Source organism: Schistocerca piceifrons, chromosome 2 (assembly GCF_021461385.2).
Source record: "Schistocerca piceifrons isolate TAMUIC-IGC-003096 chromosome 2, iqSchPice1.1, whole genome shotgun sequence".
Lineage (NCBI taxonomy): Eukaryota > Metazoa > Arthropoda > Insecta > Orthoptera > Acrididae > Schistocerca > Schistocerca piceifrons.
The window spans coordinates 933,462,874-933,488,794 of record NC_060139.1 but is presented as its reverse complement, the minus strand read 5'-3'; the positions used below and the strand labels follow the sequence as shown (position 1 = coordinate 933,488,794).

General features: G+C 42.5%; 1 protein-coding gene across 1 annotated transcript in view; it reads right to left on the bottom strand.

Annotated features, from left to right (window-relative positions):
• LOC124772716 (rho GTPase-activating protein conundrum) overlaps window positions 1-25,921 on the bottom strand; it is a 220,739-nt gene that overhangs the window by 36,246 nt on the left and 158,572 nt on the right. The window contains exons 3-6 of the mRNA XM_047249343.1: window positions 14,495-14,748; window positions 9,362-9,543; window positions 3,959-4,104; window positions 1,873-2,071 (exon numbers count right to left, since the gene is read on the bottom strand). Coding sequence (XP_047105299.1) covers window positions 1,873-2,071; window positions 3,959-4,104; window positions 9,362-9,543; window positions 14,495-14,748 — 781 coding nt within the window. The remainder of the gene's footprint in view (window positions 1-1,872; window positions 2,072-3,958; window positions 4,105-9,361; window positions 9,544-14,494; window positions 14,749-25,921) is intronic.

Sequence of the window (25,921 nt, the reverse complement as noted above, 5' to 3'; positions counted from 1 at the left end):
GATATTACTTCATTATAGATAACTGCATCATCTGCAAAAAGCTTGATTTTACTGTTAATATTCTACTTTCAAAGTGGGAACATATTTATTAAAAGCAGTAATTACTATGAAAATGAAGGCACTGATTTTCTAATGAGGTTGATACTGATAAATTTACAGAAATGATCCCTCTGAGATGTGAAGGTTTTTCTATGTAGCAAAAGTTTTTTACCTTTAGCAGACCCAAGAATTACATCTCTGACAGCTAACATACAAAAAATGGCATAACATGTGGGGACAGTGTCTGTCTCTATTAGATAATCAGCATATAATCTCATGAGAATTGTATATGGTTTTTGCATTCCTGTTTCCATTTTTCGACAGGTGTAGCAGTTAAGAGTAAAATTTTCCTTAGCCCTCTGCAGACACATGTTTCTTTGTACCACAAAAAGTGTGGTGGCATACTGTATTTGTTTTTCTAGTGAGCTGTTCACACATTAAACTATAAAACAATGATACTCTACTAATATTTATCTGATACATTTGTTCTTCCTCTCTATACATGGGTAGAAGAAGTTACATACAAAAGAACAACCTTTAGAAAAGGAAAAATAAAAAATCAAATAAAAAATAAATTTATTTGGAAAACGAATGTAAATTATACAAGACAAATTGACAGTACAATTAAATATCATAATTGTCATGTAGTTTCTTGACCCTGTAAACTTGGTGGCTGATGTTTGCAAAGGGGCTCAAGCCTAATTGTTGGCCACATCTCTTCACTCTGATCACACTGCAGCACCTTGTTATAATTCTGTGCAATTTATTGCTTTCTGTATAAACAGGTAATGTACAACCCATCTGTCCCAAGTGAGATTGGAATATTCTGCTGTGTGTAGTAAAGATATTGTGTTGCACTGAGTAATGTTTGAGGACAGGAATTGAATGACATACCAGTAAACTCATGGAAAATATTGTTCCTCACTGCAACCTCCACCTTTCTTTTTAAGCAGGATGCCTTGTAAGTTAGTGGTATAAAATTATCTTTAAGTAATGTACGGTCAAACACTGTTCCAACTCACTTTTTTCCCAATCACCATTTAGATTCTTTGCTGCTTTCATGGTTCATTTAGTTGGTTTCGTAATGGATAAGAAGGTCACTTATTGCATTAGAGTCTGCCTCCATAGCCAAGCAGTCAATGTGACAGACCCTCATGCGAGGGATGCAAGTTCGATTCACATGGTCTTCAAGGCCTGACCACGTGGTTTCCTTTTCTTCCTTTTCCATTTCACTAGTGATGCTCTGTACTTTCCCTTCACATTTTCCACCTTGCATTGTCATGCAAATATTGTCAATAACAGTTAATCTCTTGGTGCACGAAGAAGACTAATCTGTAGTGGACACACAGAATGATAAATGTGAGAGAAAACAGCCCTTTAAGAAATAATTTTCTCTGCTTTATCAGAATGTTTCACTCATCACCTTAGGCTTCCTGTGCCATTTGGTGTGTCCCTGTACAGGTTTTTTTGAGTTTCACACAAAATTTAATGCAGACACGTTGCTCCTCTAACTCTGTCATCCCAAAATTTGCAAACTGTGTGACACAATGTTCTACTCAGTATAGCACAGAACAACAACTAACAGATGTACAGCAATGAAACGTCTGGCAGTTACACATAAAACACAGGCGTGTGCAGGGATGCCAACTGCATTTCGCTCCAACACACAATTGGTGCGGAATTACCAATGTTCCGGATTTTTTTGAACAGATCGCGTATATACAGACATTATACCCACACATCTGCAAGGTTTTTTAGGATACATTCAACTTCAACACATAAGGGAATTTTTTACCATCATAATTCATGAATCTCTCTCTACATGAAACTTACTTGGTCTTAATTCTGTCAGCAACTGGTATGTAGCCATTACCCTTCAGTTTGTTTGGAGACAAGTAATGCCTGTTATTGCTGTCAATATTATTATTGTGGTCATCAGGTACAGTTGGATCACTACCACTACGGATCCTTTCTCTTGGCCGAGGTAAATGCATTGTACCAATCATTTGGTAATTCAGCATTTTTATTCCTTCTGAAAATTGACATAGAGAAATATCAAAACAATGAATAATAATGAAGAAAATAAAAATAATAAAATAAAATAATGTATTTCAGTTGATTCTTAGAGAAAGAGTTATGCAATCAAATTTTGGTTATGATTGCTAGAACTGTTTTACCGGCTCAATGGGTAAAAAAGGGGAATGAATTAACCAGAGTATTGCTGTAAGAACCAACCAATTACCTCACTAAAAAAAATTATGAATCTCACAGAAAGCCTAAATAATGATGATGAATAGTATCACAAATGACTAGCTGAACAGTTATGTTTTGTAATTATGTTATATAACCATATTGTGATGCATTCCAGTTCTTGAAAAATTATCTGCAAGCTTCATTCTTGTATTTAGAACATTTTGTCCCTTTAGATAGTGTTTATTTCTAAAGCCAGCATCAGACTACACACTTAGATGTTCTTGAAAAACCATTTCAATGCAGCATGAACTACTTAATGTATTAACTATGTACACAAAATACTGAGACCTTAATTCTAATGATGAGAAAGAAAAAAACCTTTTTGAACCTAAATTACGGGGTTCAGGCATGAGCTCATCTTCAGATGGAGATACACTTTTTTGTGTAATTTACTTACTCTTTCTACATCATGCAATTTCCACAAAAATTGAAAGAAGAAAGGAAAATTATGGTTTAACATCCCAACAATGATTAGGGTTATTAGAGATGAAACACAAGCTCAGAATGAATAAAGAGGAGTGTGAAAATCATTCGTGTAATTTTCAAAGAAAACCATTCTGACATTTCTCTTAAATGATTAAAAAATGCAAATCCTACATCTGGTTAGCCAGATAATCCCCCCAAACAGGATACCATTATGCTAAACACTGTGTGGCCTAAGATCGAGCACAAGAAATGTGTGCCACTATTTCAAGGTCATCACTGGCCTAAAATCAATAATGGTAAATTAAATAAGTTTTATTTTTTACGGACTAAGGACCCCAGACTTACCATGTGAATCATAGAACAGGCAATTAACACTTAAAATAGTGTCAATAGCAGTATGATATTTCTTTATTTACTTAACAACATATTCATCAAATGATACCAGTGACAGTACTTGGCCAATATGGCTTTTCGGACTTTTAATTCGTTTACTGCCACAAGACAACCAACAGCAAGGCAGAGCCATCTTCTGTGGCTGGCAGCAGCCACATAGCAGTCAACGTGTTAAATAAGGATGTGTTATGCGGCAATACACTCCTCCTGAACATAAATGACTTGCCACAGGCATTGTTACTCATTAAAAGTCACAGCAGAAGAAAGAAATTCTGTAATAGTTCTAGAAGAATTTAGCAATTACGTAAATTATCTGTAAATGTATTTTCAAGACTGCATAAATTATGAGTATTTCTCATGTGAAAAGTATTTACAGAATTCATCTGAATGAGGTCCGAGCAAGTGGGGATATGTCTTCTTCAGGGCAAAACTTGTTCACTGGATTAGTTTTGTTTATAACATGACTATAAAGAATCAGTTTTATGTGTAGTGTGGCTTTTTGACCAATGAATCCATAATATATACGGAACTGCATTTGGCTTCGGTTGCCAACAAGAATGATACCAGTATTGCATTACCTCCAGACTGCTTTCACCCATAGTTCACCAGATTAATACCATAACTAAGTGGAATACCTTTTTATCTTGTTGCACATTCAGTAATATGTCCATTTACTTCAGAATACCAGTTCCCCACCATTCAGAAGCATTTATCTACACAATAGACAAAGGTCTTAAACTAAAGAAAAATACGTTATCAATTGTATGTTATCAAACAAAAGGGAGTAATTTTCTCTCAAGTTGGTTTATCAATCTGCAACAACAGAATAATCAAACAGGCAACTAACCATTGTCTGAGGCAAGTGAGCCTTTACTGCCTCGCCAAGCTCCTGGGTGACTGAAGATGTCGAGGCTAGAGCCTGAAAATGGTGTACTTGGCTGCCGGTGCCCCATATCCTTGTGATGGTTGCGTAACGGTGGGGAGGCTCCATAGCTGTAGAAAAACAGAAGTGTCAGCTCAGTATTTTTTATCCTTAAAATATTTGCTTCCTCATGAGAATTTGGACTTTCTAAATTGGTTTGACCCTTGTCTTCATTGCACTTCAGAAATGGTAATAGAGGGTGTTAAAGAAAAAGTATTCTGTATTTTAAGAGGTGGCAGTATGGACTGAAACAAGACAAAAATGTCAGTGCACATGGGCTCCAAAATTCACACCTTAAGAGCTATGATCACTTTTTCATCTTTACCGCTGCAAAACCCGTGTCTTGGACTCCAAACCCTTTGCTGTTTTGGTCCATACTACCATCTCTCAAAACTTAGAATACTTTTTTTTTTTAACACCCTGTGTAATGAACAAAAATGAATTTAACTTAATGCTGATGCATATTGCTTGGAGAAATCGTTTCAGTTCTTGGCTGATGGTTGTTTGATTGATAATCTGCCATTTCACCAGCACGAATGGTTGGCAGTTCTGGAGAATTATCATCCATTGCCAGCCAGCAACCAGTCATGTGCCAATGTGCTACAGCACACTGTAAATGCCACAGTAAAATTATACCATTTCTCTTTGAATGCATGCTGGTATGCAAATAAACTGGACGAAAACATGTTTTGTAGCACTCTCTCTGTGATAACTAGAAACCCATACCAAATGCTGAAATGGTCAACCATGCTACAATAACTCAGAGAATGGCTGTTTTCGACAGCGGATGCTCAGATGCAATGTCATCCTTGCCGGCACAAAGGATTACGTTGCTCCCAGCACCAGGTCAGTATTTTTGTTTGAAAATGTGTAAAGTATTGTGCAAGCAAATGGCAAATTCTGTAGACGACCTCCTAAAGAGGCCATTTTCCAGGAGATCATTGGAGAAGAAACATGCAGTTCAACAGTTACGTAGACCTACTCCAAATTTAAATATAACAGGGGGAGGGCATGTGATGGGGCTCACCAATTTGGCTCAAACTATGTGAGCAGAAGTGGGTAGATGCCCCCTTCAAGTTCCAAAAATATTTCACCTGAATGGGCCATGGTAAAATTCTCTAAAGAGTTATGAGTAGAGTACAGGGGATTTTTGAGCAATACTTGACATGTCAGTATTGCAGTATTGTAGCTCAGTGGTCAAGAGCACTGACTGACAATTCGTCGGATTGGTTCACTATGACAATCTTTCTTTTCATGCCTTGCAGTGTTAAAATATTAATTATAAAATTTAAATATATTTAAAGAGTTCAGTTCATATATGTAAAATTAATATGCTCTATTAAATTACAATTACTATCCTTGTAAGTCAGAAGTTAATAGGTGGTGGTGAAAAAAATGAGTATACAAGGAAATTTAATAAGAAAGTGTATGAAAAGAGTTGGATTTTTGGGTGTGATATTTGCCATGCACATTTTTGCTTTCCCTTTTTGTTATTCAGGAACAATGATGAATGGGACACAGGGATGGAGAAAGATCTAGGACATATTAATCCATTAATAAAAATACATAGCAGAAATCATAAACATGTAAACAACATACATGATCTTAGTGCACTAGGTAAAGCTAATTCTGCAACAATTTTAAGTCATGTCTCACACTAATAAAATTGTGCATGAGCTGCCACTGTCCATTTCTCAAGGTGGATTGAAGCTGGGCACATGGGCAAAGATTATTCCATGTGTTATGACTCTGATTCCTGATAATAACTACAATTTTTTCCTTTACTTCTTCTTCAAATTTTGTACATTCTCTGAAATAGCATACTCGTGGTAGGCGCTCGTATATTTCAAAAACTTAACTAAGCTTTCCCCCCTCTTACAATAGATTCATTATTAAAGGTGATATTTTCAGTGTGCTGGTTTTACAAAATATATGACTATTGAAAATAATACTACAGTTCATCAAGTGAAATTTTTAGTGAGCTGATCTGCATATTTGGATTAGTTAACATACACCATCAGAAAGACTGGCATTCAAACTTTTTGATAATATATTTCAAATTCTGTGAAACTAATTAATTTATAAGATAATAAATACTTAATTTAAGAAATAGTTATGTTTTCTGTTGCAGATTTGACATCTGTGCTTGTTAAAGTTTGACCTTCGCCATTATACTTCTGTTGACTTGATTTTCATGCACATGATGACATACTCCACTTATTCATTAAAACAGTAATTTAGAACTTTGGATAATTTACCATAATTTTAAATATGACACTTGTACTCATAAATAGCATATTCCCAATAAACGTTTCTGCATTCCTACAGCCACACATATTTCGTAAACCACATTATTGCCTTAGCACATTATCCACATGGATTAGCAGACTTTAACCTAGCCATTTTTCAAATGATTATGTAGTTTGGGGAATAATTTGCTCATATGCCAGTCTTTAAATAGCTGGGTGCCAACCAAAAATCCCAGTCAGTGCTTGCCTTGTGAACATTCTAACACCTATGTCAAGTTTGCACCGCAGTACCACACAAGAACAACTATGTCATTTCATATATAATGAGTCATGGGCACATTAGCAACTGCATGAAACCTGTGTGCAAAATATCTGTCCATTCTGAGTATGCCACCAGAAATAATTCAAATAACAGCTATGTATCAAGTATTCGTAACATCTATGTGACACTGCCATGAATCTGCAAAAATGTGTGTCTGATTGTGTACATGTAACTTTATCAAAAACATTATCTTGTGCACTGTTCTTATCACCATGCATCTACTGTGTCATGCTGTTATTGTGTTCACTGATTATTGTGCCACTTTACTGAGACAGTGTTCTGAAGTTTATGTTTAGAGATAGAAGTCTGGAGATCTCTACCTGTATAAGATGTGAATATGAAACTGTATCTTGTCATTACAGTGTTAATAAGTGTGGAAAGAGCCATTCAACTATTAAATTTTTGTTATGTACATCATTTACACAATCACAAAAGAAACACTTTTCGGCCATTTCAAGTAGACTTCTAGCTACAATACATTGCGGAATTGACAGAAAATTCTAGTTGGGGACTTTTCCAATAGGGCATGCCTTGCCATTTGCTATGTGCTGTTCTTCTCCATAGGGCACAAATCCAGGAGGCACTTAGCATGAGGCTTGCATCTTCTTGTTGAAGTTTTTGTTAAGATTGTAGCTCCCAGCAATTCCTCAGAACTGACTGCTCTCCCACAGATAAATTTTGAGTGTTGATGAGTTTTATACACTCTTCTGCAATATTCAAGATGAGCTTACTTTTGGTCAGTTTCTCTGTCTGTTTAGGCATACAGTTCTGTTTATATTCTGTGATCCTGATTTTAATATATTGTCCAGTAATTTCAAAATATCCTTTACAGCATGATCATGATGTGTGTGTTTGTCTTTGGCTGAAATGAGACACTCATTAATTTCTTTTTGCTGAATTATACAAATGCCAGTAACTCTCACCTGACCCCTGATTCCTTAAAGAATCAAACACTGAATGAGTATAGTCTGAGAAATTTGCACTCTACTTAAGAAAAGCTAATTTTTCACATATCTCACTGTTTATGTCATACCTCCTGAATGACACACACTGCCCAGTCACATTAATGTGACCCCTTGGAAAAAGCTTCAAGCTTTTGCTGTGTGAACCACAGCAAGAAGTTAACAAAAAGAGTCAGTGAGGTTCTAGGAGGTACTGACAGGGATGTGGAGCCATGCCGACTCCAATGACATCGCCAGCTGCGCTAGGTTTGTCTGTTGAGAATATCTGGTGCGAACAGCTCGATCAAGTTGGTCTTACAGATTCTCAATTGGTTTTAAATCTGGGAAGTGTGGTGGCCAGGGGAGTATGGTAAACTCATCCTGGTGGTCTCTGAACCACACACATACGCTGTGAGTTATGTAACATGTTGCATTATCCTGCTGGTAATGCCATTGTGCCAAGGAAATCAAACTGCATGTAGGCGTGGATGTGGTCCGAAAGGATGGACACTTACCTGTGTTGATCCATTGTGCCTTCCAGAATGATGAGATCACCCAACATCCTTCGGCTAGAACTCTTCTGGTGATTGTTGCAAGGTATTTGCTTTCAGACATTTCATATCTTGTAGCCAATGACCATCTGTCCGATGGAGCATAAAACATGATTCATCTCAAAAGGATACCTGTCACCACTCAGTGGATGTCCAGTTGCAGTGCTGGTGTGCAAGCTCTAGTGTTTGTCGCTGATGAACAGCAGACTGCATGGGTGCATGAACCATCTGCCTGCTGCAGAGGATCATGCACAGAAACTTTCACTGAATGGTCATTGAGAAGACACTGGTGGTAGCTCCTTTGTTCATCTGGGTGGGTGGTTGTTAAACAGTTGAAAGTCTATTTGCCTGTACACATCTCTGCAATCGTCATTCATCTCTATCACCTATGGCCTGCTGCACACCGTGGTTGTCTCTGAGCCAATTCTTGTACAGCGCCATTTTACCATTCTTGACACACTTTGGTTAGTGTCATCTGTTTTAGAAATGCGTCCACCATTAGCCCACAGAGGGCTGATAGCATTGATCTCCCTTCAATTTACATATACTGTTTCACAGCCACTGGATTTGTGCGGTGTCTGTTATTTTGAAGGAACTGACACCATGCTTTCAAGTAATTGATAAGCCTGGCTGGGCAATGGATACACTTTCATCAATGTGAATGCACAAATATGTCTGACCTCCTGTGGAAAACTGTAAGTAGTGAACAGGAGTATAATGGACAGGGACTGAGGATATGTGGAGCTCTATGGGAGTATAGATCAGCTATGAGGCATGCTGAGATAGTTGTGATAACACTGTGTCCTGGATGGCGCAGTGGTTACTGCACCTGCCTAGTGAGCAGGAGATCCCAGGTCCATTACACATTTTTGCTCATTACCACTGATTCCGCTTAAAGTCCCTCTGTAGCTTATAGCAGTGATCTCCCTTCAATTTACATACATTTTATAAATGTTTAGCATATAGCCATATTTACAAATTAATTTGCAATGTGAATGTAAAATGACTCATTCCATAATATTACAATTTATTGTGCAAAATGACCCATGAACCATGAAACAAACAAAATAACTAACTCACTAACTAACAAACCACCATGAGCATGGGGGGCAACTCTATGAGAAAGATGGCCATCTGCATGGGCATTATATCAAATTATCAATCAAATAATCCTTGGCCAAAGAATCTGATAGAGATGTCTCCAGATAATACATCAAGAAGTGGCTCCTAGAGTCTCAAAGATTACATATATTGCTGTTACTTACAAAAATTTAGGAGGTGACCGAGAAAGACCATTCCAGTCATGGTGACCAGCTCTCGGCAGGATTATGTGGGCAGGTGTCTGTGACCACACTTCATTGGTAGAACCTTCTGCTTCATCTGTTGGGAGGTCAGAATCCAAGGAGTCTGGTGTTGCACTCCGCGATCTCGTGCCAGTGCTTGAATTCTAGAAAATTATTACTCTGGTAAGAAAAATTATACCAAAAATGTATATATATGAGACAGACTTACTTTGAGTAGCAATCTCCACCCAATTATAAGCCATTTTATCAGAACAAAGCAGGTACTAACCTCGTATGAATTTTGTTTGATGGTGTGCTTCTGGGTGTTCTGCCAAGTTGCACAGTTAATGCTTAAAAGTGAAACAACAATTTGACAGAACAACTGGAAGCACACCATTAACGCAGAATGCTGAGGAGAATTGAGCAATGACATCAGTGTTGTTGTTTTCTACAAGACAAAATTTGCAGAAGCCCATAAATTTATTTCCACTTACAATTCTATGGTACAGTTATGGATTGCTACTGCCCACGTGGGCAGTATAGTGGATGATACTGGGAACCTAATGACAAGCATCAGACAGATCAAACTCCCTGTGGTGTTAATTACCATGCATTAACTCAGATCATATCTAAAACCAATCACTGAGGTTGTTGTTGGGGGGACATTGCTTATATGTTTAAGATGGAAGGAGGAAAGCTAAGTTAACCACAGGAAAGGAAGGCCACTGTAACGCCTTCATTAAAACTTCATCATAAACAGTGCCTCACATGGATACTGATGGTTTTGTCTAGCCCTGAGGAGCTGATACATTGCACATACACTATGTGATCAAAAGTATGTGGACATCCCCAAAAACATACATTTTTCATATTAGGTGTACTGTGCTGCCACCTACTGCCAGGTACTCTACATCAGCGACCTCAGTAGTCATTAGACATTGTGAGAGAGCAGAACAGAGTGCTCTGTGGAACTCACAGACTTCGAACGTGGTCGGGTGACTGGATGTCACTTGTGTCATACATCTCTACGCGAGATTTCCAGACTCCTAAACATCCCTAGGTCCACTGTTTCCAATGTGGTAGTGAAGTGGAAACGTGAAGGGACACATATATCACAAAAGCATACAGGCTGACCTCATCTTTTGACTGACAGAGGCCGCTGACAGTTGAAGAGGGTTGTAATGTGACAACATCTATCCAGACCATCACATAGGAATTCCAAACCGCTTCAGACAGTTATGCGGGAGGTGAGAAAACTTGGATTTCATGGTCGAGTGGCTGCTCATAAGCCACACATCATGCTGGTAAATGCCAAACAACACCTTGATTGGTGTAAGGAGCATAAACATTGGACGACTGAACAGTGGAAAAACGTTGTGTGGAGTGACGAATAATGGTACACAATATGGCGGTCCGGTGGCAAGGTGTGGGTATGGCGAATGCTCGGTAAGCATTATCTGCCAGCATGTGTAGCGCCACCAGTAAAATTTGGAGGTGATGGTGTGATCATGCTTTTCATGAAGAGGGCTTTCACTCGTTGTTGTTTTGCGTGGCACTATCACAGCACAGGCCTACATTGATGTTTTAAGCGCCTTCTTGGTTCCCATTGTTGAAGAGCAATTTGGGGATGGCGATTGCATTTTCAGCACAGCCTATGGCAGAGTGGTTACACGACAATAACATCCCTGTAATGGACTGACCTGCACAGAGTCCTGACCTGAATCCTACGGAACACCTTTGGGATGTTTTGGAATGCTGACTTTGTGTCAGGCCTCACCAACTGACATCCAAACCTCTCCTCAGTGCAGCATTCCGTGAAGAATGGACTGCCATTACCCAGGAAACCTTCCAGCACCTGATTGAATGTATGCCTGTGAGAGTGGAAGGTGTCATCAAGACTAAGGGTGGGCCAATACCATACCGAATTCCAGCAACATTACCGATGGAGGGCACCACAAACTTGTAAGTCATTTTCAGCCATGTGTTCGGATACTTTTGATCACACAGTGAATTATGACACACAATTTCAGCTCTTTTAATGTAACTGCAATTCCAGATACCAAATCTATCCCCCCCCCACCCCCACACACCATTTCCAAATTCAAGGTAAACCATTTAAATTGTCAAAATGTTAGCTTGCTAAACTGATGTAGCAGAGGTCTTGTCTCCCAATTTTCTGGGCTAGTGATTCCTATACAGCATTGCCTGTTTCTTTCTTGTTTTTTGTACAGTTCACAGTGAAGATTTTCCAAGAAGAAAGTAAACCATTTAACATGATAAAACTGTAATAGAATCATTTGAAAAGTATTCCAACAATTAGTTTGTCTGTCAAACTAATATGACAAAGGGCAAACATTGTAGGTTCTGAACACATGACTACTCACCACTCAAGAAACTACAATGAGAAATATTATGGAGTTATTTCACACAATCAAGGTGGCACATGCCAATATCTCTTCAGATGCCTTCTGTCACTTTGTGCGAACAGTGCCATCTTGTACAACACTATGTCAGTGTCCAAGAAGGAATCTGTACGAAATGAGCTGCCCACCCTGCAGCCTCCATTGTACGAACACTAAAAAGGTGGCATAACAGAAATACCACCAAATTTAACACCACTTTCTTTTATGAGAGAGGGGCGAGAACTTCTAATTTTTTCAGACAATTTTAGTTTTTTGGGAGTTAAACTTCTGGGCATCACTCCTATAAGGCTTTCTGACATTGTCCATTTTCTCAGTTCTCCATTGTCGTTTTTTGGCAGTAAGTTGTACAACGGCAGAGCATGAGACTCAAAGAAAATGCATTAACATTAATATCAACATACATGTTTTCCAAACGATTATACAGTGCTTGGCAGAAGGAACCAACATCAGCTACACCCTGCACTATTCCAGTGATGCGTGGAACTAGGAAACCAATTACTGATAGTGTCCTTCCATGCACTCTAATCGCCTATTATTTTATTCTCACTATCCCTATGTAGTATGTATGAAGTGGTCTATCTCAAAAACCATTTTATTTCTGTTAATTCAGACACTCCCATCAGCCACTGCACCCTGCTTCTTCTCAGAGTGCATGAATAGCAGTGATTCACCAGCTGCAGCGACCTTTTTCCATGCTTTGAGCATTCAGTGGTGGTCTTCCTGTATACCTGGTAATCTTTGTGCCTTGTGTTGCATGATTAGCTGCTAGATTTACATCACATAAAAATATCTTTTCGCCATTAGAGCTTACATTGCATTCATCACCCGTCAAAAGCACTGTACAAAAATTTTAGTGCGTGCAAACATAAAATGTAAGCTGTAGTCATGTTTTGGCCAGTAAATAAAAATATTTCATTAAATCTTATATCTCTACATATGTAAACTGAAGTCCTCTTCTCGCTTCTATTTGTTGCCTACGGGATAGTCTCTGGTACTGCTGTAGAGATTTTGATACTAACTTGAAATTCCCGGGACCGATATCTTGTCAGTATCAATATCAATAACTACACTCATGTTCATAAATTAAGAATGATTTCAGAATGTTGTGCCACACAACGTGACACTACGCAAAATGCGCTAATAGCATAGGCACATAGGGAACACACACGACACGGTGATAAGTTGAGAAAACCGTCCCGAAACACATGTGCTATAAAACGCCACTGTTTGCTGCGCATATACCCCAACATCAATATGGGATATGACCAGAATGCACACGTACACAGGCCGCACAATGGGTTGGCATTCTCTGGGTCAGGTGGTCAAGTGGTCGAGCAGCTGCTGGGGTATAGCCTCCCATTCTTGCACCAGTGCTTGTGGGAGCTCCTGAAATGTCGTAGGGGTTTGAAGACGTGCAGCGATACGTCGACTGAGAGCATCCCAGACGTGCTCGATGGGGTTTAGATCTGGAGAACAGGCAGGCCACTCTTTTCGTCTGATATCTTCTGTTTCAAGGTACTCCTCCACGATGGCTGCTCGGTGGGGCGGTGCGTTATCATCCACCAGGACAAAGGTGGGGCCCACTGCACCCCTGAAAAGGCGGACATATTGGTGCGAAATGACGTCTCGATACACCTCACCTGTTACAGTTCCTCTGTCAAAGACGTGCAGGGGTGTACGTGCAGCAATCATAATCCCACCCCACACTATCAAACCACGACCTCCATACAGGCCCCTTTCAAGGACATTACGGGGTTTGTATCTGGTTCCTGGTTCACGCCAGATGAAAACCCGGCGAGAATCACTGTTCAGACTATACTTGGACTCGTCTGTGAACATAACTTGGCACCATTGTTCCAATGACATGTACTGTGTTCTTGATACCAGAATTTACGGGCTCTCCTGTGACCAGGGGTCAGTGGAATGCACCTTGCAGGTCTCTGGGCGAATAAACCAAGTCTGTTCAGTCGTCTGTAGACTGTGTGTCTGGAGACAACTGTTCCAGTGGCTGTGGTAAGGTTCCGAGCAAGGCTACCTGCAGTACTCAGGGGCCGTCTGCGGGCACTTCTGGTGAGATATCGGTCGTGTTGTGGTGTTTTACACTGTGGACGTCCCGTACTGTAGCGCCTGGACACGTTTCCTGTCTGCTGGGATCGTTGCCATAATCTTGAGATCACACTTTGTGGCACACGGAGGGCCCGTGCTACGACCTGCTGCGTTTGACCAGCCTCCAGTCGCCCTAGTATTCTATCCTTCATAACGTCATCAATATGTGTTATTTGACCCATATTCAACATACAATCAGCACGTCTGAAAACGTCTGCACACCTACTCGCTGCACCGTACTATGACTTGCACCAACACACCTCTGCGTATGCGGACTGCTGCCAGAGCCACCGAGCAACGACCGCAGGTGAGATGAACCGCATGGTCATACCCCGATGTGATTTAAACCCGCAAACCGCCCACCAGAGCTTTGTTTCGCCATGTATCAGCATTAACCTTAATTTATGAGCATGAGCGTAGAAAGAATCGTTGAGATTCTGGATTCCCACGGCGGATGAACATGAATGTATATAATTAAGTTCATGCAGAACCTCGTGTGCGAGTCCTAATTGGCCAATTTTTCTTATTTTTTTTCTATTTTGCTGCATTGCTTGAGCTTCTTGGCCGTGTTTTCCGGCGCGCTTACCTCCACGTCCCGGAAGACGTCTCTGATGTCTGGCTTTCGCGCGCGCCCCCTGGGTTGGCGTGCATTGCGCCTGCGCACTGTCCTGTTGAGCGTGCGCACGCGCCTGCGCACGGCCTCGGCGTGGTGGGGGGCGAGCTGCAGCGCCCTTAGCGCCGGGTCCAGCTGGTCGTCGCGCAACTCGCGGCCTTCGCGGAACGCCGCCGCCAGCTGCGAGAGGCCTGCGGCCACCAGCCACTCTGCCTCCTGCTCGCCCTCTGCAGTCACAAAACACAGCACGCGTCAGTCATATGCTACTGGAAATCAGTATAAAGGCAAGGTTCATACGAAAGTAACTGTACAATTTCTGAAGCATATATATATATCGAATTTATAAAGAAAGCAGGTGTTGACAAATGTGAAAATTACCGACTGTCAGTTTAATAAGCCACGGCTGCAAAATACTAACACGTATTCTTTACAGACGAATGGAAAAACTGGTAGAAGCCGGCCTCGGGGAAGATAGTTTGGATTCCGTAGAAATGTTGGAACACGTGAGGCAATACTGACCCTACGACTTATCTTAGATTAAGATACCTACGTTTCTAGCATGTGTAGGCTTAGAGAAAGCTTTTGACAATGTTGACTAGAGTACTCTCTTTCAAATTCTGAAGGTGGCAGGGGTAAAATACAGAGAGCGAAAGGCTATTTACAATTTGTACAGAAACCAAATGGCAGTTAAAACAGTCGAGGGCATGAAAGGAAAGCAGTGGTTGGGAAGGGAGTGAGACAGGGTTGTAGCCTATCCCCGATATTATTCAATCTGTATATTGAGCAAGCAGTAAAGGAAACAAAAGAAAAATTCGGAGTAGGAATTAAAATCCACGGAGAAGAAATAAAAACTTTGAGGTTCGCCGATGACATTGTAATTCTGTCAGAGACAGCAAAGGATCTGGAAGAGCAGCTGAACGGAATGGACAGTGTCTTGAAAGGAGGATATAAGATGAACATCAACAAAAGCAAAGCGAGGATAATGGAATGTAGTCGAATTAGATCGGGTGATGCTGAGGGAATTAGATTAGGAAATGAGACACTTAAAATAGTAAAGGAGTTTTGCTATTTGAGGAGCAAAATAACTGACGATGGTCGAAGTAGAGGGGATATAAAATGTAGACTGGCAATGGCAAGGAAAGCGTTTCTGAAGAAGAGAAATTTGTTATCATCGAGTATAGATATAACTGTCAGGAAGTCTTTGCTGAAAGTATTTGTATGGAGTGTAGCCATGTATGGAAGCGAAACGTGGACGATAAATAGTTTAGACAAAAAGAGAATACAAGCTTTCGAAATGTGGTGCTAAAGAAGAATGCTGAATATTAAATGGGTAGATCACATAACTAATGAGGAGGTATTGAACAGAATTGGGGAGAAGAGAAATTTGTGGCACAACATGACTAGAAGAAGGGATCGGTTGGTAGGACATGTTTTGAGGCATCAAGGGATCACCAATTTAGTATTGGAGTGCAGCGCGGAGGGTAAAAATCGTAGAGGGAGGCCAAGAGATGAATACGCTAAACAGATTCAGAAGGGTGTAGGTTGCAGTAGGTACGTGGAGATGAAGGAGCTTGCACAGGATAGAATAGCATGGAGAGCTGCATCAAACCAGTCTCTGGACTGAAGACCACAAAAACAACAACAACAATGAAAGCAGTGGGTACATGTGAGACGCAAACAATCATGACGTAGATACACTGATAAGCCAAAACATAATGACCACTGCCCTCTGCGACGTTGGATGCCGCCTGGTGGCGTTGCAGGAATATGAAGCGGTAACACTAGTACGTAAGCGGAGCAGCCAAGGATGGGGGATCACCCTTGCGACGCTATGGGCTGCAAATGGGGAAATCCACTGAGATAAGCGACTTTTAAAACGGGCAGATTATTATTAAGCAGATCCTGTGAAAGTATCTAGAAAAAGTATCTAAAAGTATCTAGAAAACGTCGAAGCTGGTCGAAAGTTCACGTGCTACTGTCGTGAGCGTCGACGGAAAGAGAATGAAGGACAGTGAAACTACCACTAGGCGCTGAATGGTTGGACGTCCACTAACCGTTACAGAACATGGGGTTCGGAGGCTTGCCTGCTCTGTAAAGTGGGATGGATCGTGAACTGTGCCACCTCTGCCGAAAGAACACAAAGCTGGTGCAAAAAAATGGTTCAAATGGCTCTGAGCACTATGGGACTTAACATCTATGGTCACCAGTCCCCTAGAACTTAGAACTACTTAAACCTAACTAACCTAAGGACAGCACACAACACCCAGCCATCACGAGGCAGAGAAAATCCCTGACCCCGCCGGGAATCGAACCCGGGAACCCGAGCGTGGGAAGCGAGAACGCTACCGCACGACAAAGCTGGTGCACACACAAGTGTTCCGGAGCACACCATTCATAGTTAATTGTGGAACATGGAGCTCCGCAGCAGACCACCCCTGTATGTGTTCACTTGTTGACCCAACGACACCGTAAAGTACGATTGCAGTGGACACGGGGCCATCGGGATTCCACCGTCGATCGATAGAAACGTACTGCCTCTTCGGGTTAATCACATTTTTGCTACACTAGATCGCAAGTCGTCTCCACAAATGGCGTCGTCGAGGTGAGCGGCGGCTCGAAACGTGCAGCGCACCACTGACACAGGCCGGTGGGAGCAGAGTTATGCTATGGGAGACATTCCCCTGCGCTTGAATGGTAGTAATCGAAGATACGCTGACAACGGCGAACTACCTGAATTCCTTCCAGTTTGACGTCTTCTCTGACGACGATGTCATCTTTCGGCAATATAATTGTTCGTGTCTCGGAGTCAGAACCGTGCAACAATGGTCTCGGCGATCAGATTCGCCTGATGTAAATCCTATGGAGCCTATCTGGGTCGCTATCGGGCGCCATCACCGTATACGCAAATCAGCGGCCCGTTACTTACGCGAATTACACGACCTGTGCGTAGACATCTAATGCCACATACCTCCAAAAACCTACCAACAAACTGTCGGATCCCTGATATGAGGAATCAGTGATGTATTTCGTTCCAAAGAGGGGCAAACAAGCTATTGAGCAGGTGGTCATAATGTTGTGGCGTCCGCAGCTCGTGTTCTAGTGGCTATCGTAGCTGCCCCAGGATCACCTGGCCCGGGTTGGGGTTTTCTCTGCCCGGGGACTGGGTGTTTGTGTTGTCCTCGTCATCATCATTCGTGATAATGGTTAGATTAGACTGCGTAAAGAATTGGAGTGTCAAAAAATTGGGACTTTGTACGGGCGCTGATGACCACGCAGTTGAACGCTCCAAAAACCAAACATCATCATCGTAATGTTTTGGCTCATCATTGTACATAGTTTCTTTCGTGAGACGAGTAACGAATTAAGGCGTTTGCATTTCCTGGATGGAAATTGGTATAAAGGCACTCACTGTCCTGTGGTGTTACTGCATTGTTAGTGCCGTGTTCAACCTCCGTTCTTTCTATTTACCTCAGAAATTCTCTTCGGTATTGATTGTGTCAGAGTTTGTCGTTCTTGCAGTGAAATTGTCACTCACTCTTCTCGTATCCCTCTTTTTAGTTCACATAGGTCTCAAATTGCCTCCCACTGAAATAAGCAAGGCTTGCAAGTATTCCCCAAAGGTTGTCTGCAGGGTTCATATCCAAGCTACGTGCAAGCCGGGGCAAGTCATCGATATATTTATCTTCACACCACTTTTTGGGTCTAGCATTATCTTGTTGAAACATTAGACTTATGTCCCCTAGACCCTAAAAAATTCTTATCAATTTTGTCTCTAGCAACTCAGTGTACGTATTAGAGTTCATTCTAGTGTTCAGCCAAGCAATGCTTGATTGACCTTTAGCACAGAAGGCTTCACAAATGATAACAGTACCACACCAAAATCTCTGCTCATTCTTACCTGCTGCTCTGTTTTCGTGTCATGAAATCTATCCGGCCCACCTAAATTAAACTTATTCTCATCACTGAAGATCACTTTATACCATTCTGAAGTTGTTTTTCAACAGACTCGAGTCGACCTTGTTTATGTTTGAGTGTTAGAGTAGGTTTCTGCAGTCTTTCTTGAATGCAAGATGTTTTGTTATGTGACAAAAGTTATCGTACACGTTACTGGCAACTGTAAATCAGTAGCAAGTTGAGAAGAGTAACGGTTTGTGGTCCTTTCCTTAGGCAAAAGTAGCCTTCTGGATAACTTAGATAATTTTCTAGTTTTTCCATGTTTTCCGTTCCGACTCTATTATACGAGACCGAGCGAGGTGGCGCAGTGGTTAGCACACTGGACTCGCATTCGGGAGGACGACGGTTCAATCCCGCGTCCGGCCATCCTGATTTGGGTTTTCCGTGATTTCCCTAAATCGCTCCAGGCAAATGTCGGGATGGTTCCTTTGAAAGGGCACGGCCGACTTCCTTCCCTAATCCGATGAGACCGATGACCTCGCTGTCTGGTCTCCTGCCCAAAAACAACAACAACTCTATTATGCGCCCAGCCTAACGAAATTATCAAACACTGTAATAGAACCGTTCAACATTTTGGCGATTAGAGTGTCCCATTTCCTTGTCCGGACATATTTTTGCTTTTACACCACTTGATAACTGTTTTCCGCATGGCACTGTCACACATGATTTATGTACACCACACCCACTGTCACTGATAAGTCTATTTCCTCTCTGCAACAAAGGGACACGCGAGCACTTTAACACCGGACGAAAGAAACCCCTTTTATACCCAGTTCTACCCTCTATCACCCGAATCGGTGATGTCTTGTTGTGCAGTTATAACCTACAACGTTAATTTTCCTACAAATATTCATGCCTTTATACTAATTTCCACTACTGTACAGCCACGGCACTATTTCTTAAGCTGCGATTACAAGGACAATGTATGGCCACAATAGTGCTGCCGTCAACATTGCTGTAATATCGTTGTAAAGCACTGCAATACTGCTGCATAACCCTGCAATATTGCTATTGCTGCACATAGTTGTTGACATATTGCTGATGTGTCACCAGTATTGCACGCCAATGGTAGAGAATATTCCATATCTGTGGGCCATATCTACCTCTATGCTTGTATGTAAATGTTCCCCTTGACTCTCAGTCTTTCTTCTTCTTTGTCACGCCGACAGCGTGGCGGTGCCAAGCCACTTACTCTGAGCGGTGAGACAATATGATTTCGCTTCAGCTCAAAAGAAGGCGCGCGTGCGTGTGAAACCAGTTTTGCTTCACTTCGAGAAGACGGCGCGCGTAGGTAGAGGCATTCTTTTTGTTTGTTGTATACAGTAATGTGGAAGCAGGCAAACGAGACAATGACGAATTCAAAACATGTGACACGTACATTTAATTGTTAATTCAAAATATTTTAATGAACTCCTTGAGTACTTCCACCATAGGCGTCAGCAAGGAAGGACAAGTGGGGACACTTGAAATCTGGAGCGCAGCGTTTTTATTCACACAATGACGGAAAAAAATCGCAGCACCGAGAAGGCGTTGTGCAACACAAAGGAAAGTTGGTAGCCGTGTTTCTAAAAAAAATGGTTCAAATGGCTCTGAGCACTATGGGAATTAACTTCTGAGGTCATCAGTCCCCTAGAACTTAGAACTACTTAAACCTAACTAACCTAAGGACAGCACACACATCCATGGCCGAGGCAGGATTCGAACCTGCGACCGTAGCGGTCGCGCGGTTCCATACTGTAGCGCCTAGAACCGCTCGGCCACGTGTTTCCACATCAGCAAGATAATGTCTATTCAGATTTAGCGCCAGTGACATTACAGTGGCGGTAGTAGCGCCATTATGAGGATACAAATCAGGTTTGCTTTAAATACAGGGCTATTACAAATGATTGAAGCGATTTCATAAATTCACTGTAGCTCCATTCATTGACATATGGTCACGACACAGTACAGATACATAGAAAATTCATAAAGTTTTGTTCGGCTGAAGCCGCACTTCAGGTTTCTGCCGCCAGAGCGCTCGAGAGCGCAGTGAGACAAAATGGCGACAGGAGCCGAGAAAGCGTATGTCGTGCTTGAAATGCACTCACATCAGTCAGTCATAACAGTGCAACGACACTTCAGGACGAAGTTCAACAAAGATCCACCAACTGTTAACTCCATTCGGCGATGGTATGCGCAGTTTAAAGCTTCTGGATGCCTCTGTAAGGGGAAATCAACGGGTCGGCCTGCAGTGAGCGAAGAAACGGTTGAACGCGTGCGGGCAAGTTTCACGCGTAGCCCGCGGAAGTCGACGAATAAAGCAAGCAGGGAGCTAAACGTACCACAGCCGACCGTTTAGAAAATCTTACGGAAAAGGCTAAAGCAGAAGCCTTACCGTTTACAATTTCTACAAGCCCTGACACCTGATGACAAAGTCAAACGCTTTGAATTTTCGGCGCGGTTCCAACAGCTCATGGAAGAGGATGCGTTCAGTGCGAAACTTGTTTTCAGTGATGAAGCAACATTTTTTCTTAATGGTGAAGTGAACAGACACAATGTGCGAATCTGGGCGGTTGAGAATCCTCATGCATTCGTGCAGCAAATTCGCAATTCACCAAAAGTTAACGTGTTTTGTGCAATCTCTCGGTTTAAAGTTTACGGCCCCTTTTTCTTCTGCAAAAAAAACGTTACAGGACACGTGTATCTGGACATGCTGGAAAATTGGCTCATGCCACAACTGGAGACCGACAGCGCCGACTTCATCTTTCAACAGGATGGTGTTCTACCGCACTTCCATCATGATGTTCGGCATTTCTTAAACAGGAGATTGGTAAACCAATGGATCGGTCGTGGTGGAGATCATGATCAGCAAGTCATGTCATGGCCTCCACGCTCTCCCGACTTAACCCCATGCGATTTCTTTCTGTGGGGTTATGTGAAAGATTCAGTTTTTAAACCTCCTCTACCAAGAAACGTGCCAGAACTGCGAGCTCGCATCAACGATGCTTTCGAACTCATTGATGGGAACATGCTGCGCCGAGTGTGGGAGGAACTTGATTATCGGCTTGATGTCTGCCGAATCACTAAAGGGGCACATATCGAATATTTGTGAATGCCTAAAAAAACTTTTTGAGTTTTTGTATGTGTGTGCAAAGCATTGTGAAAATATCTCAAATAATAAAGTTATTGTAGAGCTGTGAAATCGCTTCAATTATTTATAATAACCCCTGTACGTGTTGTACCGGTCGTTAGTGTTATTTACTTTTGAGAATGGACATGGTTAGTTGATGTTAGTCAAGAATGCCTTTAAGGCGACAAAGACTCCGTTATTAACAACTCACTGAGTTTGAATGAAGTCGTGTAAGAAGATAACAAGAAGCTGCATGTTCCTTCTGTGATAACGCAGAAAGACTTGGCAGGAATGTAGCTACGGTCCACGATTTCTGGCAACGGTGCTCACGAGTGCTCATGTGTACGGTCGCAAGAAGACCGCGCTCTGTACGGAGACGTGGCTCTACAGAGAGGAAAGACCATTCTGTTCGGCGTATGGCTCTGGCACATCGTACTGCATCTGCAGCTGGAATCTGAGCACCAGTTGCCACAACAGTGACGCAACGAACTGTTAGAAATTGGTTTCTTCAAGGACAGCTCCGGGGCAGATGCTCTGGAGCGTACATTCCACTGACCGCAAACCACCGTCATTTACAACTTCAGTGGTGTCAAGCGAGAGCTCTTTGGAGGGCAGAGTGGAGGTCTGTTGTTTTTTTCTGATGAAAGTTGGTTCTGCCTCGGTGGTGGTGCTGGCTGTGTGTTGATTGGATGGAGGCTAGCTGAGGGCCTGCAACCAACCTGTCTGTGTGCTAGATACACCTGCACTTATGGTCTTTGGTGTAATTTCGTCTGACAGTAGGAGCACTCTGGTGCTTATCCCCATGGACACTGACCGCAAACTTCTAGGTCAACATAGCGCTCGTCCACACACCGCTGTTGCAACCCAACGTGTTGTGCAGTGTGTCGACATGTTGTCTCCAATTGAGCACATATGGGGCATCATCGGACAACTCCAGCGTCATCCAAAACCAGCATTAACCATCCCTGTATTGACCGACCAAGTGCAGCAGGCATGGAAGTCCATTCCAAAACTTACTGCAGCCACCTGTACAACAAATGCATGCACGTTTGCATGCTTGCATTCAACATTCTGGCTTTCACACTTGAATGGCTTATCTCGCGTTTACATTAAACTGTGTTCTTTCAATGTTGTATGTATTGTATGTTAACCGGGGGCCTAGAAACGACGGAGAGGCTCCGTCCCCGCCGCAGCCGCAGTGGTTCACAACCCCACGACGGCTACCGCAGTCAACTTCACCCCTCCGCCGTCCCACACCGAACCCAGGGTTATTGTGCAGTTCGGCCCCCGGTGGACCCCCAGGGAACGTCTCAAACCAGACGAGTGTAACTCTTATGTTTGCGTGGTAGAGTAATGGTGGTGTACGCGTAGTGGAGAACTTGTTTGCGCAGCAATCCCCGACATAATGTAGCTGAGGCGGAATAAGGGGAACCAGCCCGTATTCGCCGTGGCAGATGGAAAACCGCCTAAAAACCATCCACAGACTGGCCGGCTCACCGGACCTCGACAGAAGTCCGCCCGGCGGATTCGTGCCGGGGACCAGGCGCTCCTTCCCACTCCGGAAAGCGGTGCGTTAGACCGCACAGTCAACCGGGCGGGCCTCTTTCAATGTTACTCACTAAAATACGTTACCTAGAAAAATGTACAAGTATTCATATTCCCGAAATTTCATTACCCAAAATTAATTATTTTTTTGGTGTTGCTATTTGTTTCCGTCACTGTATATTGAGGGTAACCATAAACTATCCGGGTTGTAGATTGTTGAGTTAACCGTGAAATTTAGTTCTTATAGCATGACATGTCTCAAACTCATTTATACAAAAAATCGCAACTTTAAGAGCCCCTCTTCCCCCTCACATGAAAAATGGTACCTATGACTTCCACCACAGTCCGCACCTTAGCTGAGTGGCCAGGATGTCCGAATGCCACGCACCGATCCCGGGTTCGACTCCCCGCCGTGTCGGAGATTTTCTCCGCTCGGGGACTGGGTGTTGTGTTGTCTTTATCAGCATTTCATCATCATCGACACGCAATTCGTCCAATGTGGCGTCAACTGAAAAAGACTTGCCGCACAGGGGCTGAACTTCCCAAAGTGGAGGTTCGGAGCCATCAATACCAAATGCTCATTTCATTTCATTCCACCACAGCGTTTGCAGACGTCTATTGCCAGCAGGCATATCGATAACAAGACCACTTTAAAGAAATAAATTGTTGGTGATGTACAGCAATCAGCCACAAATTTGTTTTCAGTTATTTTGTTCAAAAAGTACCGTTACCGGTTTCGAATTTGCACGATTCGTCGTGAGATGGCTTTCATGCTGTCGTCAAAAAATTATGCGCTGAATATGGTGAGATGACCTACGATAAACAATAATTCACAGTTACAAACGTGTTGTCAGCAAGGTTGCCCGATCTCTCCCCAACTGGGAACGTTTAGAACATTATGGGCAACGCCCTCCAAATAGCTTGGGATTTTGACGCTTTAACGCGCCAATTGGACAGAATTTGGCATGATATCCCCTCAGGAGGACATCCAGAAAATCTGTCAATTTCAAGCTGGATAACTGCTTCCATAAGCGCCAGTGGTGGACCAGTGGGTGAATGCCAAAGAATGCCCAATTTGTGAAGCCTATTCTCTTGAATAAATCATTCAATTTTTCTGAAATTGTAATCAGTTGTTTCTATGCGCATGTACGTCATATCTACCGATTTCCATCCCATTTAGATAATTCCTGCGTGGTGCGCCTTTTTTTTTTTTTTTTTTTTTTTTTCCGTACACTGTGTACCACTCGGTACCCAGGTGACGAAAGGCGTGACGATAGAGTTTACTCTTCTTGCGAGAACTCAGACTCCTTTGGCAATTACTACTCAGTGCTATTAAAACCAACAGTCACCCATACCTTGGTTCCAGGGGTTGGAGAGGTATGGGTCTCGAGAATCGCTGCTTCCTGTGACCTTTCACCAGATCGATGTAACAATGGAAAATTGTACTTAAGTGCAGGAGGATCTGCAACGAATTGACGCATGGTGCAGGGAATGGCAATTGAATCTCAATGTAGACAAGTGTAATGTGCTGCGAATACACAGAAAGAAAGATCCTTTATCATTTAGCTCCAATATAGGTCAGCAACTGGAAGCAGTTTATCAATTAGCTCCAATATAGCAGGTCAGCAACTGGAAGCAGTTAATTCCATAAATTATCTGGAGTAGGCATTAGGAGTGATTTAAAATGGAATGACCATATAAAATTAATCGTCGGTATAGCAGATGCCAGACTGAGATTCACTGGAAAATCCTAAGGAAATGCAATCCGAAAATAAAGGAAGTAGGTTACAGTACACTTGTTCGCCCACTACTTGAATACTGCTCACCAGTGTTTGATGCGTACCAGATGGGTTGATAGAGGGGATAGAGAAGATCCAACGGAGAGAAGCGCGCTTCGTTACAGGATCATTTAGTAATCGCGAAAGCGTTACGGAGATGATAGATAAACTCCAGTGGAAGGCTCTGCAAGAGAGACGCTCAGTAGCTCGGTACGGGCTTTTGTTGAAGTTTCGAGAACACACCTTCACTGAGGAGTCAAGCAGTATATTGCTCCCTCTTACGTATATCTCGCGAAGAGACCATGAGGATAAAATCAGAGAGATTAGAGCCCCCGCAGAGGCATACCGACAATCTCTTTTTCCACGAACAATACGAGACAGGAATAGAATGGAGAACAGATAGAGGTACTCAAAGTACCCTCCGCTACACACCGTCACGTGGCTTGCGGAGTACGGATGTAGATGTAGATCGATCTCACCGCCGCAACTAGGACCAAGACTCCCCGCTGAACACCAGAGGATGCCACTCCATGTCCTATTTGACTCTGGCTAGGACGCCACTCCATGTCCTATTTGAATCTGGCTCGACATCACGCAAGTTTTTGTGGTAGGCATCAGTAGTAAACGACGCATGAGAACTCAGTATTCTGAACCTGGCTTCCAGTGATCTGCTCTCTGGTAAGAGCCTACCTGTAACATCTGTTGGCACATGTATGTCGAAAAATCCTACGATCTCCTTCCTGGTGGTGCAGTCCTTCTGGAAGGACCCTTGTCCACCATTCCTGTAACATTGTTGTCCTGAGTCCACCGTGTCATCACTCGCTGTGCATTCATTGTGCTAAAGCCAACTGTCTGTGCTATCTGATGCTTCCATGTCCATCATGCCAATGACTGGACCTTTCTAGAAGTCCGGAAGATGGTGATAAGCTGCAAGTTTACGACATATGGACTTGCTCTGCTGCGATATCCACCTCAAAAGTTACAGTAACGTTACACGTATCCAGTACCCGTCAT